Source organism: Paramormyrops kingsleyae, chromosome 10 (assembly GCF_048594095.1).
Source record: "Paramormyrops kingsleyae isolate MSU_618 chromosome 10, PKINGS_0.4, whole genome shotgun sequence".
Taxonomy (NCBI): Eukaryota; Metazoa; Chordata; class Actinopteri; order Osteoglossiformes; family Mormyridae; genus Paramormyrops; species Paramormyrops kingsleyae.
In genome coordinates, this window is record NC_132806.1 from 15,934,447 (window position 1) to 15,951,532 (window position 17,086).

A 17,086-nucleotide genomic window follows, 5' to 3' on the forward strand; every position below is an offset into this window, starting at 1 on the left:
GCGGGTGGGAGCAGCGGCCGATGATGACTCACCCTTAACCATGTGACCCATGACTCACTGATCCTCTGTGGGCAGAGGAGTTTGCATCACGCCTTTGCTGTTATTGCCTATATTTTTTCTCCCTTTCATTGCGTAGCACGGCCCTGATTTAGGGTTTAATTTATTTTTATGTATTTTTTTTTTGGGGGGGGGAGGGGTCGTAAAAATGGACATCTTGTATGTAAAATGCAGTGCTGTATCGCAGCCATTATAGTTCTCTGCAGTGCTGTGTTCTTTCTAAGCATGACTCTCCTCTCTCACAAGCTGGAGCCCCCTTTGCACTGGAAACCTAATGTAATGGTTGTAATGTACCGTGGAGAGTCATACTGGCTAGAATCTCCCACCAGCACCTAGAGCCCCCCCCCTTCCTGAGGAACATGGTGCATCAGGCAAAAGGACAAACTTGAAATGGGAGTGACTGATAACTAGCAGGGGAGCTGAGAGTGGGTTTGTATGAAGTGTGTGTAAAATGTGTAGGCTTGTGAACTACAGTGAAATCAATGTTTAGGGACAAGCACACAATGTTTCATGGTAAGTACATAACTGTGTACATTTCACATTTTTTGCTATAACTTGCCATCTTGTTCTTGTATATTTTATGCTAGTCAAGGAAAGCTGTAGTTGTCTCAAGTTTTAGTCTCATTAACAGAATAGAATAGAATGAATACAATACATTTATTATCATTGTAGGTTACAATGAAACTCAATGCGGGTGATTCCCCTGTGATGGTCTGAGGTGCCAGATTCAGTGTGAAATATGTGTATGGTCTGATTGGATCCTTTGCAGGATTTCATTGCAGATAATAGCGCACAGTAGGTTTCTTTCCAAAAAGGAATTTTAAACAGTATTAATAAAAAATAATTTATTTTATTTATTTCTTTTTGTGTAGCAAAACTAGTCATCAACATGCGGTTATTTACATCCAGCAAACGCATGTTTATTACGGTAAATACAAGGTACATCTAGAAATAGCATCAACGACAAATTTCCTTTATACATGACTGAACAGATTTACTTCATACGCTAATAAATGTAATTATTTTTTTAGATTTTTTTCAATGCTCATAATGTATTCAGAGAAGCAACATTTTTAAAAAGAGATGCAAGGTACACATCAACGTGCAGACTAATCTGTTTTGACGCCCCTTTTCCTTTTTTAAACACACTCTCCCTTTTTTCCTCTTAAAAAAACGTCAAATTAAAGAATGTCCCATTTTCTGACTCCCCTTTTGGATCTTCCTCTACAATGTAGAAAGATAACGTAGCTGAGAGAACCCAGATTTGGGCACTTGTGTGAAAGAGTTGGTAGATGAGGGAACAAACGTGTCCTCTTTCATCAGTTTTCATCAGTCAATGATATCTTGTTGGCCTGGAGGGATTCCAGAATCAACTAACTGCAGCGAAGGAACTGAATGAGTCACAGCTCATATCGGCAGTTTGTTTTCTTCTTCATGTTTGCTCAAAATAAAAATATTTCAGTGGAACGCTTGTGGCCAGATCATACAGTTTTTCAATTAGGCGTCTTGTTTTGGTCATGTGACATGTGGATGAGGGATGACAAGTAGGCAGACAAAAATGGAAAGTCATTTTCCAGGCAGGATAAATTGAAAATAAATCAATTTATCGGTTTAGGAACATAATGAGACCTTTAGGTTTTTGAAGTAGCATTTGCACAGGTGATCTTTGAACAGCTGGATATAGACAAAATTTCTATAACAAAAGTAAGGATTATGTTTTGATAAGGCAATCATTTGTGTATAATAACTGGCATTAAAGCAATCAGCCCCCTAATATGTGTTACACACACAGACACACACACACACACACACACACACACACACACACATATATATATATATATTATATATATATGAAATTCTTCTTTCATGAAGTACATATAAACTGAAAAAATATTGAAATCACTAGTAATACAGGCAATACATTTAACAATGCAATAAGATCATGATTTGTGAAGAAAAACACAATAAAGGATCAAAAATGAACTGGTTGACTTTTTAACAGGTACTGGAAACATACAGTGTATATGTATGGGAAGTATGTATTTATTTGTTTGGCAATTTGGCACCTTGATTATCAATTTTTAAGTGTTCTGGCTTTGTGATTGTAATTTGTTTTAAACATGTAACACTGCAATGCAATCCAATGTATGTATACTTTTCCAAAATGTGAAATAAATTAAGATAATTAAACTTCAACTTCCAAAACAAAGACCACCATGGAAGAAAAAAATAAGGCTTTGTTTGTGATTTAAAAGCTGCCACAGACTGATATTGATGAAATAGATGAAAGATATACAGTACATATGTTAAAAGAAGTAATCAAAGTGGTTTTGGTTTTGAAGTTCTTTGTGCATAACTCTGGAACCCTGTTATACTATGATGTTTTACTGCCTTTTAATTGTTTACTCTATATATTTTATAAGATGTGCAGTTTTGGCAGGGGCGCTGCCATATTTTGGCTTGTGTCTTAGTAATTCAGTTGTGAACTGCCCAGGACACCATTAAATGAACTCACAAATCCTACATTCTGTGACCAAATCAAACTGAATTAGAGAATGTAGACCAGGGATGGGCAATCTTATCCAGAAAGGGCCGCTGTGTATGTGGGTTTTTGCTGCAACTCCCTAATTAGATTACTAATTAGAGGACTGATTGGTTGAAAAGTCCTCACACCTGGGTTTGAACAGCTGACCTAAAGGTTATCCCAAAAACCTGCATTCACACCGGCCCTTTGCGGCTAAGATTGGCCACCCCTGATGTAGACCCTTCTTGCTTCTGACAAATCAAAATGGAGGAAACAGAAATGCAATCTTTCTATGATTCTCTATCACTAACTTCTTCCTTCTTCTCTTCTTTATTCAACAAATCCTGCTTTACTGGCCTTCACTGAAACAGTCTAGGCCGCTTCAGGAAGACCTTCTGAATAAAGTTTTCCAGATTCTGGTCGCTTTTAGCCAGTTGCCCCACTGGGCTGTAGTAGTCTTCATCTCGGAGAATCATGGGAGTTGCTGGTGGGTCATAGAAAGGTGGACGCCGGCGAGGAGGTGACCGAGGTTTGGGCATTGGCACTTGCTTGAATGTCCGGGGATTGGGGAAAACGTACTTGGGAAGGTAAAAATTCCGTCTGAGAGCCGGTTGGGCCCAGGATCGCAACTTTTGTTTTGGGGAAAAGTCAAAACCATAATCCATAGAGCCTCCCAAAACATTATTAAAAGAAAATGCAGGCTTTACATAGTAGCGAGGTTTTGGCTTGGGAGGTGGGAAATAGATTGGGTAATAGCCACGGAGGGGCTTTTGATAAAACTTATTAGAAGGGTAGGTCCAAATTTGCTTCTGAGGCTTGGGCCCAAAATCTTGTTTGATTTGCTTGACTGGAAACTTTTCCTGCAACCACGGCTTGGAAGGCCGGTTGAGCTGAGTGGGTTGCTTAGGGGCAGGATTTAGAGGGGAAGGGGCAGGAGCAGGGACTGGCGGAGGGGCGAGTGGACGATACCATGGTAGGTTTTCAGGGGCATCCTTTTTCTTCTTCCTTTCTACATCGCTGATGATGTCAACGACATCATCAGCAGGCAGGTGCAGCTTACTTGAAATCTCTATTAGCTTGTCGATAGTCTGAGGGTCAATGTCATCCTCATCATTACTGTTGTCCTCTTCATCTGAGCGCTTATCTTCTGCTACATTATTCCCAAGAAAGGCTTTCTTAGCCTGGTCCTGGTTCTGCTTCACGTCTGGTTTAACCATGTACTGTAGCAGCATGTCAGACGCAATATCAGCCAGTTTTTCCTCCTCAGCCTTTGCTCTCTGAGCTTCTGCGGCCTGCCTTCTGACTTCCTCCTGCTCCGCTTTGGCCCGTGCCTCCTCTTCCTCTGGGCTCAATAACTCCTCCTCCTGCTCCTTGTCTCCTTCTTCCTGACTGTTAGTCTGAATATCAAAGTCATCCATAAAGTTTCCACCCTTGTAGAAGGGCTGCTTTTGTTTTTGCTGTTCTTCTTGCCATTTAATTTTCTTTTTTGACATAGCTAGCTTATATCCCTTTGGCTTTATATCAATGTCGTTATTCAAAAAGTCTTTGTCCGTGTTTGTGTAGGACCCACGGCTTTCCCTCTGGCCTACCGAGTCCCACTCTCTTTTGGTGGTGGTGCTGAAGTGATGGAGCTCCTCCAGCATGGTCTGCAGCTTCTTCATTTCTTGGGAACTGAGCTGTTCTTCCTCTTTTGTTTCTGGTTCTTTTAGAACTTCCTGCTCAGATTGGTCTTTCACCGGCATGGTCTGACTGGTGGTCCTACTTTTCACCTTCTCTGTCAGCCGTTCCTCCTCCTCTCTCTTTCTCTCCTTCTCTTTTTCTTGTGCCTCTTTGTTCTCCGCTGCTGCAGCAGCCATCACCAGCTCCAGCTCTTGCCGCCCATCACGGTCCCTGCCCCCCCCCTGAGGTGCCTCCTCCTCTCCTTTCTCATTCTCCTTTCCCTCCGCCCTCTCTTCCAACCTGCTGCTCTTCTTCTCATCTCCTGGGCGGTTGAGGGCTTGGAGAAGAACAGCAGCTAGGGTTTTGGGATCCACGTCTTTAAAAAGCTCATCCTCATCCTCAGGACTCATCTCAGTAAGCCCAGTCTCTGCCTGTGTCACTTCTGGCACCTTTGCGTTTTCTGCCCCATCCAGCTGGGGAATCTCTGAAGGCGGAGGGGTGTCACCTAGGTCATCGCTCAGTCTCTGTTCAGTTAATGGACTGGCAGTGGCGAGCTGTGGCGTAACACAGAACAGGAAAAGCAGCACGACAGTGGCCCTTGAGTTGTGTTTGTACCAGGTCATGACCTCACAAGGGAAACAACACTGAAGAAGGAGATGGACCTAGCAGAGAGGATGAAAGAAGGGGAAACATCTGCATTCACATAGCAAGAGAAAATGGCCTCAATAACAATTACATCATTGTACTAATTCAATGCATAGCACAAACATCAACAAATGTCAACAACTTTTAACCAACACTATTTTAGCATTAATATTACAACGGTAAGATGCCATGTTGTATTTACAAATGATTTTGTTTATTTGAAAGCTTTGAAATGACCAAGCTTTCGTAACATGCATTATCTTGAGGGTCACTTGCATGCATCCTCCTTCTATCTGACAGAAGCCAGGTCAGTAGTCCATAGCAATGCATATATGAAATGCTTATATGCACTGGAATGAGAACCATGTGCCTTTTACATAGATGCTGATTTCAAAGACAACATTATATATGCAATAAAAATGTTGTGGTATATCAATTCTGCTTTTTAAGAAGCAAAATATTTGCACGAGTACTAATTCAAAATTAGCATTATTAGATTTTTTTAATCGTTAAAACCTAACTATTTAAACGATATGAAACTCCTTTGGCGTAGTCAGAAAACCCCCCGCAGCAGATAATGCTTGTTTTCAGTCGCCCGCACATTGGAGATCTATTGCCAAGCCTCATTAATTGGCTCAGAAGCTCACTCTGCTCAAATATGCGGTTTCATTAAGCCCGGCCATACACGTGACTTAATAGGCACGCGGAACCGCACTATTAAAGTTTGACAGTAATGTCAAAGCCTGATTTTTGACTTATTTATTGGAACTGATAAATACAACGGAACACTGTGCGCAACCGTGTATACCACGGTTTGATTTCTAATAAATACTAACTCATCGGTAAGATAGATTTTAATAATAGGCTATATAAATAACGTCAATAATAATAATACACCTAATAATAATAAACAAAATCCAATGCAGTCAAAATAATCTGATAAAATAATTCTAACGTTCAAAGCCATTAATAATTGCACCATTGCAATCGGAAAAGCTTTAAATTGGTTTAAAATGAGAATAGGTCATAAGGATGTCACACGAGTCCAGTGTAATTGAAGCAGATAGAGGCAGGCCTGATTAGTGTCCCCTCTGTTGGAACACCTAGCCAGAACCGTATGATGGCGCATTATGTCGAAGAACCCGAACTGCTTCAAAGGTAAGGTATTTCAGATGTATTTACCAAACGATGACTCAAGCATGTCACATCCAAATTGTTAGTTCACCTTTTTGCCATTGGCTTTACAATTAGCTCTTAACCGTGCTTATTTATACTTGTTTTGTACAATCTGTGTCACTGTTTTGAAAACAAATTTGCAATACATAATTTGATTCAAAAGTGTTTTCTGAGAAAACTTCTAACGCACGTCAAATACATTTGTTCTGGACCTCCGTAACTTTCAATTTACTCAGGGCACACCCTTGGACTTTCGTTTAAAAACCGCCATCGCTATCTCCGCGACTCTGTTATCACGTTTAATACTTAAGAGATCATGGACTCCCGTCTATAACTGGCTAACCCGCTTTAAGAAAACAATGACTAGTTTTATAGTCTAGTTACTGGAAAAGCCTCCTCCCGATTATACCCTTATCTAAGAATCGGCATCTGTATTTATGCATAATAACAATGTTCGCGTCGAGAAATGTATAAATCCGCCCGAAAAGCAACTTTGGCTCATTTCTCTGTATATCTTCAGAAAAAAAAATTGCTTTGACACTTAGTGCGAGTTTCTGTTATTTTCCTACCTCGTGTCTTCATATCGCCATTGTTTTGTCATAAACATCACGAGAATGATCTTTGTCTCAGAAAACTAATTATAGCAGTACACGTCTGCCTTTACACTCCGCCCCTTATCATGCTCTCCTTTTTCCTCCCCGATTCAGTCTCTTCTAAACCCTTCTATCTCTGTCTGGCGTCCTTGTTTTTCTCTCTGTTTATCGTGCAGCCTTATTTATTCATTCACCTCATTTCAAAGCATGTTAATTGAAACCAATTTACTTATATAAAACAATGGACGATGAATACAACAGTCTAAAATGTTCTTGACCACATAAACACAGTTTTACATTTCTCTATTGTGTATTCAACCAAGTTTTTATAATAACAATTAATGTTACTTTGTTATTAGCAATCATTACAGTGCTACAGATGTAACTGATTACTTACCTGGAATACGTCGTAGGAAAACGTCGGTCTCCCTTGAAGTTATTTTGTTTTTAATTCTCTTTAATAATGATCTATTTCTCCTTTTAGCTGATTTGTTCAAGTATTTATAATTACATATAAAACTACGATTTTGTTTAACTATTTCTGTTTCTGATGTTCATATACGGAACGATCAAGAGATGATTCGTCAGCGCAAAGATATTTTCAGCACCCAGGACAGTTCCACTTTATATACGTAAACCCAATCCGCCCATGTGACCAAACGTCACGGCTTCTTGTTGACGTAAGCTCCTCCATTGATAAGAATTTTCCTCTCGATCGAACCAGGAGTCTTCGCTACGTTGCAGTCTTCTGATGAATGAATGGAAGCCGGATGAATGAAGTAGTATGTTTTTTTTCCTTTTTTTTTCTTTTCTATTTTTTTTACTGAAGGGCAGACAACAGCACAGAGAATTGCAAGGTTTTTCCCAAGTGTTGTGATTGGCGTACGTATGGCATAACGGAAACTGATAGTTGTAGAAATAATAATAATAATAATAATAATAATAATAATAATAATAATATTAATATTAATAACAATGAGAATAATAATAATAATGTGATTTTTGTGGTCGTGGCGATGATGCTAATGCTGATATTTGTCATTTGTAATATGTAAAATGGGCCTTTGGAGTATCAAACTCGACTTGTTTTTCATGCTGTATTCTTCGCCTTGCTGGTCGCGTGCAGCGGCGCGAGCAATTCAGCTTCATCATCTTTTTGCTGCATTTTTTCTCCGGTCTTCTTCTCTTTGTCTATTGCTGCGTCCCGCCCTCCTCCGCACAAGTCCAAGTTACCGTTCTCTTTGTGGCAGATTTTAGTAGATATCACCGGGAAATTGTACAAAAACCCATCAAGGAATGTACATTGAAAATATGGAAAATTCCTGCCTTGGAAATGTTTTTAAACAATAGCTAGGTGTTACATTTATTCGTGAGTTGAAATGATTATGTAATAAATTCCATAGTAAATACATTACAATGAATGTTTTATAGGCACATTTCAAAACCGTTTCTATAATTTTCATTTTTCATTTAGCGAATTATTATGTTATCATTAAGATTTGTTAAATCTCTCAAATGTATGGTGTATTTGGATATGGATACAAGTAAAGCTATAAATATGTTTGATAAATTAAATTACCGTTTTTTTTTCTTGTTATGGCATGTTACAGTTTCTCTGTACAGTGTGCTGACCACCCTCTACACTTGACACTTTCACAAAAGCATTTCAGGCTGCACTAAAATGCCTTTTAAGAAAAATACAGCAGATTTTACTGAAAAAAATCTAGACACTTAACCGTTGTAGGATAGCTGGGGATAGGCTGTAGATGGTATTTTAAAAAGAGGTAAGCAAAATACTCACGACTTGCAGAGCGCATATATTTTATTCCCTAGACTCACAATAAAACTAACAGAAATGTCTCCCAGTGACGTCAGAGGATTTCGGAAAACAAAATGTTCATGGGGCGTCAAATTACATTCTGTTTCAAGACATGACAAACTTAATTATAAGGCTCCTATGCTAATTTCATGTTACGGTTTTTAGGAAGAACAACACCTGAAATACAGAAATCATTCAAATGTACGGTAATAGGCGTGATACACCACACAAATGGTGAATTTAGCTGTGGTTTAGCCTGTCAGGGAAAATTATTGAAACAATGGCTGATGCTGCAGTGTTCCGTTGTTATAATTTTCTCTCTCATACTTGGCAAACACGTGGCTACCGGTAAATGCCATTCATCGGTTTATCTGTGAAAAAACAAATACAATTACAGGGTAATTGATCTGTGTGGAGCAGTCTGACGTTCAGTTTCATTAGAAACTTAAGTGCATGCTTTCCAGAGATGGTGTAGCAGGTTTCTGGCTGTGGGGGGAGATGGAGATGGGCAAGGACTTGGAACAGGTACCCGGAAAACAGATATACTTATAGCCTATATTTGCTCAGCAGTATTGACTGATGCTCACCATGGTGACTTTATAATGTCTTTGTTCAAAATTAACATTTTTAATGAAGGTTCTGGGATGACATAAAAATATTTTTAACTTAACAGATGACGCGTTTTGAGACATTGTATTTTTTTGTTGTTGATATTTTCATCACAGTTTTTGAATCGAATATAAAATGTTCATTATATGTCTTTTTATTGGTCTCGTGTAGACTGCATGGTTCAGACGTGAGTTTTACAAATCCACTGAAATTCACGAGTGGAGGGCAGAATGAGGTGGTTAGCCTATCTATAATTTAAGCATCATATACAATAACATAATTTGCAAATATCTTAAAAATGTATCATTTTGAAGGTACATTTTAATGTTTACGTGAGGATCGTCGAGCTAGTGATCCTTTTACCGGCAAATGCGTATTCCTAGAATTTTCTAGAAATCCATGGATGGCGGGCTATTGTAACTTTAAGTTAATAGCAGTCGCAATAACTGATTTTTAGAATTTATATATTCTATAGCGGTCTGTTTTTTTTTAAAACATCCTGATGATTTTAGTTGTTAACGCAGCAAAAAGTTAGCTTTAACATTCGGTTCGTTTTATAATATTGGGAATCGGATCATGTGACCCAGAAATGTCCCCCAGCGAAAGCAAATCATTGCATGGTTATTCCGCATCGCCATAATTCTAGAACTAGATATTGCATAAGGATTTATTTGTGTTCACTTGCATCCAGTCAAGGCTGTTCAAAGAACTGGGTTAGCATAACTGAATAACATAATGGGAAAATTTGTTCTTTCAGGAACTTAATGGGTCCCTCTACACATTGCATATAGTTCCCTTGCAGCAAATTTTCCCATCAAAAACAAGATGTTCCTACAAAGCACTGCAGATTAAAACTCTGGCATCATCTAACGACAGAACATTGCAGTATTTATACCTGGACTGAGCTCACTTTGTACTGCAGGAGCTCTGAAAACATGTCTAAGTACAGAAAATCTACATTATGCCATGTTTAACAGTGGAATTTCAAAATTACTTTTTATTCACTTGAGCAGACACTTACAAAATCATTAAGTGCTCATATTCCTGCTGCAATTTTTCACGTTCAGACTGGCCAGTAAAATAAATCACAAGGATCACTCCCTTATGGAACGCAGAACATAATTACTAAATGTCTAGTTCGATACTCTTCTTCGCGGGATTTGCAACTTCTGGAGATACGAGAGATAAAATACTCCAGTTGCATAAAGCAGTGTGTTTTTCCTTTCAGCAAGACCACCTTTCTGTTTTTTGCTATACATTCAAACAGTCACCCATGTGTTATGAAACGCTGTGCAGCTGATAATTGAAAGCATAAAGAAGTGCTTCACTTTCAAACAATCAGACAATAGGACTTGTTCTCGGAGAAATGCAACTGCAAAACGTTTAAAGAATCATACACAACAGCAACCAATTAAAAAAAAATTGAGAAGCAGTACCCCTTGTCACGGATCATGAAAGAACAGCTTATTTTAAAAATGCATTTGCTCTTGTAGAACCCACTGAGTATGCGTTCAGCCAAATAAGGAGGAAGTCATTTGTTTATGTTCCTATACTAAAGGTTTTATTAGCTTTGCTTGCCCAAGCACCACCTTATTTTTTTTTTTTTAGAGAAAACATGTAATACAATAGTCATACACAATATCCCAATGGATCGCACTTCAAAGAAAATAAACTTGGTAGCAAATTCTTAAGGATTGGTATTTGGCTTGTTCATAGATGATTTTGAGATTGCCAGTCCACTTGGTACATCAGGTAAAAACATGACAGCTGTCTTCTGAGATCTTATCAGTCGGCCATCAGAATTTCACAGTAGTGATGGTGCAGCTAGCAGTTTTTGGCAAGGGTAGTGGTGTGGATTTAAAGATTCTTGAACAAGAAGGTTTGTAATTTATTGAAATATCAATGAACTGATTTTACTGTCTTGGTGCACAAGTTCTTACTGGTTTTTGGGGGATCTGCAATGTGGACAAGTGTTGTCAGTTTTGTTCAGCCACTTTAAGTTACATTAAGAACGTTTATTTCAATTAGGAAATGAACTTAGTCTATTTCGTAGGATGAATTTGCTGGGCTTAGAGCAAATCAGGACAGAATCCGCGTCAATGATGTGAAAGCCGAATGTGATCTGCATCACCAGTTGTTTTTTTCCATGCAGGTTGTAAACAAAGTTTCATCCAGATCTTCTGCATGATTTTCTTATGCAGGGTGCCTCACTCTTATGCCATATGGGTTGAGCTTTTGTTTACACAAACTTATTTTAGAGATATTTTACACTTGAATATCTTAATAATATGAGTCATACTTTTCCATGCAGCCACAGCCAAAATTTGGTGGTAATGGTCAGGAATATTGGGTATTGGGTGCCTTATTTGTGGCCCATTAAATCAGTCATACACACAAAACTGCCCAACAACTAATGGGTAAGACATAGGCAGAAACATATATACACTGATAATGAGGACTAGATTGGATGCAGGTGTGAATCATTGATAAGCCAAGCACTAGGGATTACATGTAACGAGCTGCAACTGGTAGGACAGACTCTGACACGGCCAAAACATTTTATCGAGCATTACCACAATTTGATTTGTTTCTCTGGTCCATGAGATGACCTGTGGAGTATGAAGTTTCAGTCCAAGCATAGTTTCTTGATTCACGCAATTTTAAAAATATTCTTGTTACCTTGGCAATGAAACAAGTTTCATCGGCAGAAGAATTGAAGAATATGAAAAACACCAAGCCATACTGAATGTGCCCTGTGGACGTGAAAATGTAAATATTACACAAATTAGCAAAGCACTTGCTTATCTGAGTTTGAAAATATTGCCGAGACATTAGTCTGTAAGCACGTTGTAGTATTAGGCTGCGTTTTTAGTGTATGGTGACTTTTTGGCTGAAGGGGTTGTTCATTCTAGGAATTTTATCTGAGGCAAATGGTCTGAATTTATTTTTTTGGATGCACACATTGTTTTTTTTGTTCAAAGTCTTTCTACCTCAGAGTAGATCTCAATTTGAACATTTCTAAATGTAGTTTTTTTTTTTTTGTTGGATTTTACTGTATGATATATAAACAGTAGAAGTATGAAAACGAAACAAAAGAATGGATCTGTGTTAGTTTCAGTGTCTCACCGTCTGGAGCCCTCTACAAAGATAAAGTTCTTAGCTTCTCCACCCAAGGACACATCCCAGTGTCATTCCAGAAAACCCCGTGTTTGCTTTGACCTAATGAACCTGATGGCACAAAATGAAAAAATGCCAGTCAGTCTCTGTCAAAAGTCAAAACTGTGGAAATACCATGCAAGTAAGGGAGAAAGGCAAGATACAAAACATAGTAATGTAGTGTAACAACATACTGGCAGGAAAACATTGTAGTGTTTGGCAGACCGAGGCATCGCAGCGGCACAAAGGAGACGAGGCAAGCTGATTTCAAACAAGGCCTTATAAGGACTGTGAATCAAGCAACTAGTGTATGCTGGGCTGCTAGCAGGCTCTGGGGGTGCGGCTCCTCTGTGCAGTGTGGTGGGCATCAGCTCTGGGCTGCTGGACTGCGTCTCCGGCTGGCTTCCCTGCTCCCTGAGTCTGGTGCACTTACGCAGCCACCGTAGGTCAACCAGCTGCTCCTGCAGCTTCTCCAGGATGTGCCATCTCCAGGGTGTGCCCCGCCCCTTCTCTATGTTCTCCAGAAGTTGCCCCTGGTCCTCGTCCAGCTCGCGGCACTGCAGAGCCAGCTGGGCCTCCAAGCTGTGACACGCCTCATCGTTTTTTGCCCGCCTCTGGCTGTCGCACTCCTGCTCCCACCTGGCCGGCTTCCCCTGCAGCTGCTCCAACTCCTGCCGCTCCTGCTCTGCGGACTCGCGCAGCTGTTCCGCTCCTGCTGGTCGTCCAGTTCGCAGCGCTCCTGAGGAAGCCAGGCCTCCCAGCTGCAGCACGCCTCCTCGTAGCCGAGCAGAGCAGCCTTAGCCTGCTACCTCTGTCGGATGCGGGTCATGCTGAGGCCCATCGCAGGTGGCGAGCGAGAAGGCCCTCGATGACCGGTGAGCAATAGGAGTCCTCAGTGGTGCCTGCTTGTCTGATGTTATGTCAGACAGGTGACCGCTGTGCCGGCAGGGCTGGCTTGAGGACGCACTATGCAGGTCTGGGGCACTTCAGAAGGACAGGCCCAACCAGTACACCAACACACACTGCCCAGCGTGCAGGCCGTCCTGTCCCCGGTGGGAATACACACGCGCAGGCTATTTACAACAATTAACATTAACACTACACATGACATTACATACAGCATAATAACACCACAACACATGACAAATACAGAGAACACTACATTTTTTACAGGGTTGGCACCAGTCCAGCATGCTGTGCTACAATATAATTAAAAATATATGATTTCCCACAATACCAAACACTTAAGGTGATGAAATCAGTTACTTGTTGTTTTTTAAGATGATCAAACATTTTTACAGTGTACTATTCTAGTGATGATCTTCAATTTCGTGCAGATACAATATTTAAAGACATAGTAGGATGTGGCAGACTGAAGCATCTCGGTGGCGGTTTTGTTTTAAGGGTAATGGACACCCTTTTATTAAAGCCCTTGTAAGGACTGACACAGACACCAAACAGCTACTAAACTGCGTATATTGGGGAAACACAGGAAGGTCTAACACTGGATGGTAAGGTACACACACGGTGGGCAGTTTACACAATAACTAGAGACGTGCGGGGATCAGATATGGTTTACGCATAACTCAGATAAGGGCACACGTTACAATTGGAAACACAGCAAGTACTCACAATAATCCAAAAAAGGGGCTGTTTACACATTTCCAGACAAGCTTTGCTCTGTTAATGGGCTCTGCTATGTAGAGTCATCTTGCCAGTGCTACAATGTATTATAAATGCAAAAAATTGTCTATAAATCCCAATAACGTCTTTTGTGACATGAGTGACTGGGCACTAGGGTGATGGAAGAGGTGGGAATCAGCCGGGGCATAGCTGATTACAGTTGGGTCAAGTCTACCTTTGGAGCTGATCTACTCTTAAAAATGTCTGTCAAATCAGCGACAATTCATTGTCAGAAGCAATAATATTACCAAGAAAAGTCTGCCCATCAAGTAAAGTCTGTCTATTTATGTGTGGGAAAGAACAATTAAATGCTGAAATGGGTTCTGTCTCCAGTGCTTTTTATCTATCCTGACCAGATTCCAAACTGTGCAGGGAAGAACAATGAAATCCCTAATTAGAAGAGTATATGACAAAAAAAGTTTTAATTATGTGTTTAAACAATCTGTGTGTTTCCATCAGCAGAGATGCCCACTATTCCTCATATGCTTGATAAATTAAGGACAATTAATCTCAGAAATTCACGACCTTATGTTCAAAATGCAGGGAGTACCATCAACGTCACAGATTTATTCAAGAAACACCTAATAAATCACATAGTGGGGGCCAGTGTTTCTGTGGAAATGACAATTGGGATGGTATTCCCTGCTCCATAACATTTTCTCTTTGTGGAATGAAATAAATTATTTGCATTGTGTTGCACCAGGATGGATGGATGGATGGATGGATGGCATTATGTAACAGTATATAAGGCTGTCTGTTGCAATGCAGTATATAAAGCTCATCCCATTATATCCCTCAATAGCTAAAGTCATTTACTTTAATTTTATTTGCTGATCTTCATTTTTAAAATATTTGTTTTGTAGTTTGAGTTTTTTTGAAGGTATGTCATGAAGCGGCCACTAGGGGAGCCATAATCCCAGGTCTAGCTGGGCAACTGCTAATGTTCTAATTTAAAAATAGACAAACACCAACAACCACTGGTCCAGGTAAGAGCCCCACCGCAATTCCAGAACCACGCCCAGAGGAAGTCGATACAAAGATTTTTATGGCCCTGCACAGGAGGGATAATCTCCAGTTTTCTCCCCAGGGGAGGCCACTGCCATCACCATGTCTGGCCTCAGAGAGGCTGCTTCCGCTCTCACCATGTCTGGCCTCAGAGAGGCTGCCTCTGTTGCTGCTCCTGGCCCCAGAGAGGCCATCACCATGCCCGGTCCCGGAGAAGTCTTTGCTTACGCTATCAACCCTGGAGAAACCGCTACTGAGCCCTGCCAAATCTGCTGATTCTGTTTGTTTCCTGGTATCCCAGCATCGTCCACCTTGCTTCAAGATATTCTGGCCTCACAATGACATGCTGTCACATCAGCGTACCCTCTCTTCATTGCCCCCAAATGCTTCTGGGAAGTGGCTGTCAGATGGGAGGTGCAGTGGGGTGGCACAAGGACTCATTGACTCTTACCCAGACTGTCCATCTCCTAGACATAACTGGCTCCTGCCTGCTTGCCTGCAGCCGTCGCCCAGACGACTCCTGCCTGCTCACCAGTGGCCACCTCGTCGGCTCCTGCCTGCCTTCCTGTGGCTGCGGTCTCTTTGGCCCCTGCCTCCTGGTTCCACCTGCTACACGCAGAAACCTATCCATCCAGGCCAACGTCCAGTCCGCCCTTGTCCCGAAGACCACCACAACCTTTTGTGCCTCAACCTTCTCCCCAGCTCCTTGTCTTGCCCTTACTGTTCCCAAGTTTGTACCCTCCTTGGTTTCCTTTACTTCTCCTATCCCTGGGGATATTTCACCTCTTTGTCCTGGCTTGTTATGTCCTGCCTGGTTTGTCTGTGTGTAGCCCACTACTGGGGGCAACAAGAACTACAAAAATATTCAAAAAGGTAACAGCAAGGGGAAAAGAGCAACACAGGAACCAGGGGGGATTTTCTGTACATGGATTACTCGTTTAGCCAGATGTAATTGTTGATGATTTGGCATGATCCTGGATCTCTCTTGCTGGATGTGTTGTCATAGCAGCACATCCAAACCCTCAAACCTGCTCGGAGCAAATTTGTTCTATGTAAACAATGATTAGCTCACACACTCAATCAGTGTCCGTACATGGAAATCCGTTCAGTCATGGCCTCGCCATTCATGGATGAGCGACCATTTGCAATTGGTGCAGAAATAATATTTCAAATTGAGAGGGTTTTGCACGATCGGCAAGATCCCTTATTGTTGCCGGATGATATTCTTTTCGAAAGATACCGCTTCAGCCGAGGTGGAATATTATACTTAAAGATTTATTAGCTCTGTATAGTAGAAGTCAAGCTAGGTGAAGTCAGGCTCTCACAGCCACACAGACAATGTGCATTGCCTTGAGATATTTACAAGCGGCACTTTTTTGTATACTGTAGGCGGAAAATATATCAAAGAGTACAGTTTGCCAGGCAATTCACAAGTCTGTTTGGGCTGAAATATCTGTCTGCCTTGTTCTTATTAGCTTCAAAAGGAATGTTTTATAAATATTAAAGATTTCCTGAAGTTCATATACATAAAATTAACAAACACACAGACACACACATACTGTATATATATATGAATGAAATGTCCTGTTTACCAGTTTGAAGTATATTTTTGTACTTCATTTGAACTTGTTCCCATATCCTGCATGATTGTGCTTGTATTTGATCTGTAATTATGACAATTATGACAATACAATAATAATGAAACATTGGACACATAATACTACATTCAAGTGATAAATACAATAACTAAAACTACTTACACATTTAATTTGTCGGACACTTTTTGCCAGCCGTCTTTTCTGGTTTGGGCCACTTTTCATGCGTTTCCTTTAGCACATATTAAATCTTTGAATTCATCACACCTGTCACGCCCGCAGGGACAGGGCAGCACAGTGGCTAGCATTAGCCACATTACCACGTCACTATTTAAAGCGAAAGCAAACTACCTGACGTTGCGAAGTATTGTTGCCATGCTAATGACCTTTACTGAGCGTTTCTTTGTCTAGTGTCTTCCCCGATTGCCCTGCCTTGTCTCGCCTGCCCTGTTTCCCTGATCGTGCCTGTCTCCCTGTCTGTTCCTGCCTGCCCTGCCTGCCTTGCCTTCCCGGTCTGCCTGCGTCCTCTGTTCCATCCCATCGTCTCCTCGTCCCGTCATTG

The 17,086-nt window shown here is 40.7% G+C and overlaps 1 protein-coding gene across 2 annotated transcripts; it reads right to left on the reverse strand.

Moving 5' to 3' along the window:
• Nucleotides 1-887: 887 nt before the first annotated feature.
• Nucleotides 888-7,246, reverse strand: vgf (VGF nerve growth factor inducible). Of its 2 annotated transcripts, none has more exons than XM_023832421.2 (2): nt 7,055-7,246; nt 888-4,905 (listed from the first exon to the last, which is right to left on the reverse strand). In XM_023832421.2, exon 2 carries the CDS (start codon nt 4,864-4,866, stop codon nt 2,944-2,946), a length of 1,923 nt encoding a protein of 640 aa, XP_023688189.1. In that variant the 5' UTR covers nt 4,867-4,905; nt 7,055-7,246; the 3' UTR covers nt 888-2,943. The 2 variants fall into 2 exon arrangements, with proteins under 2 accessions (XP_023688189.1, XP_023688190.1); XM_023832422.2 differs by lacking the exon at nt 7,055-7,246 and adding an exon at nt 6,634-6,699.
• Nucleotides 7,247-17,086: the final 9,840 nt, after the last annotated feature.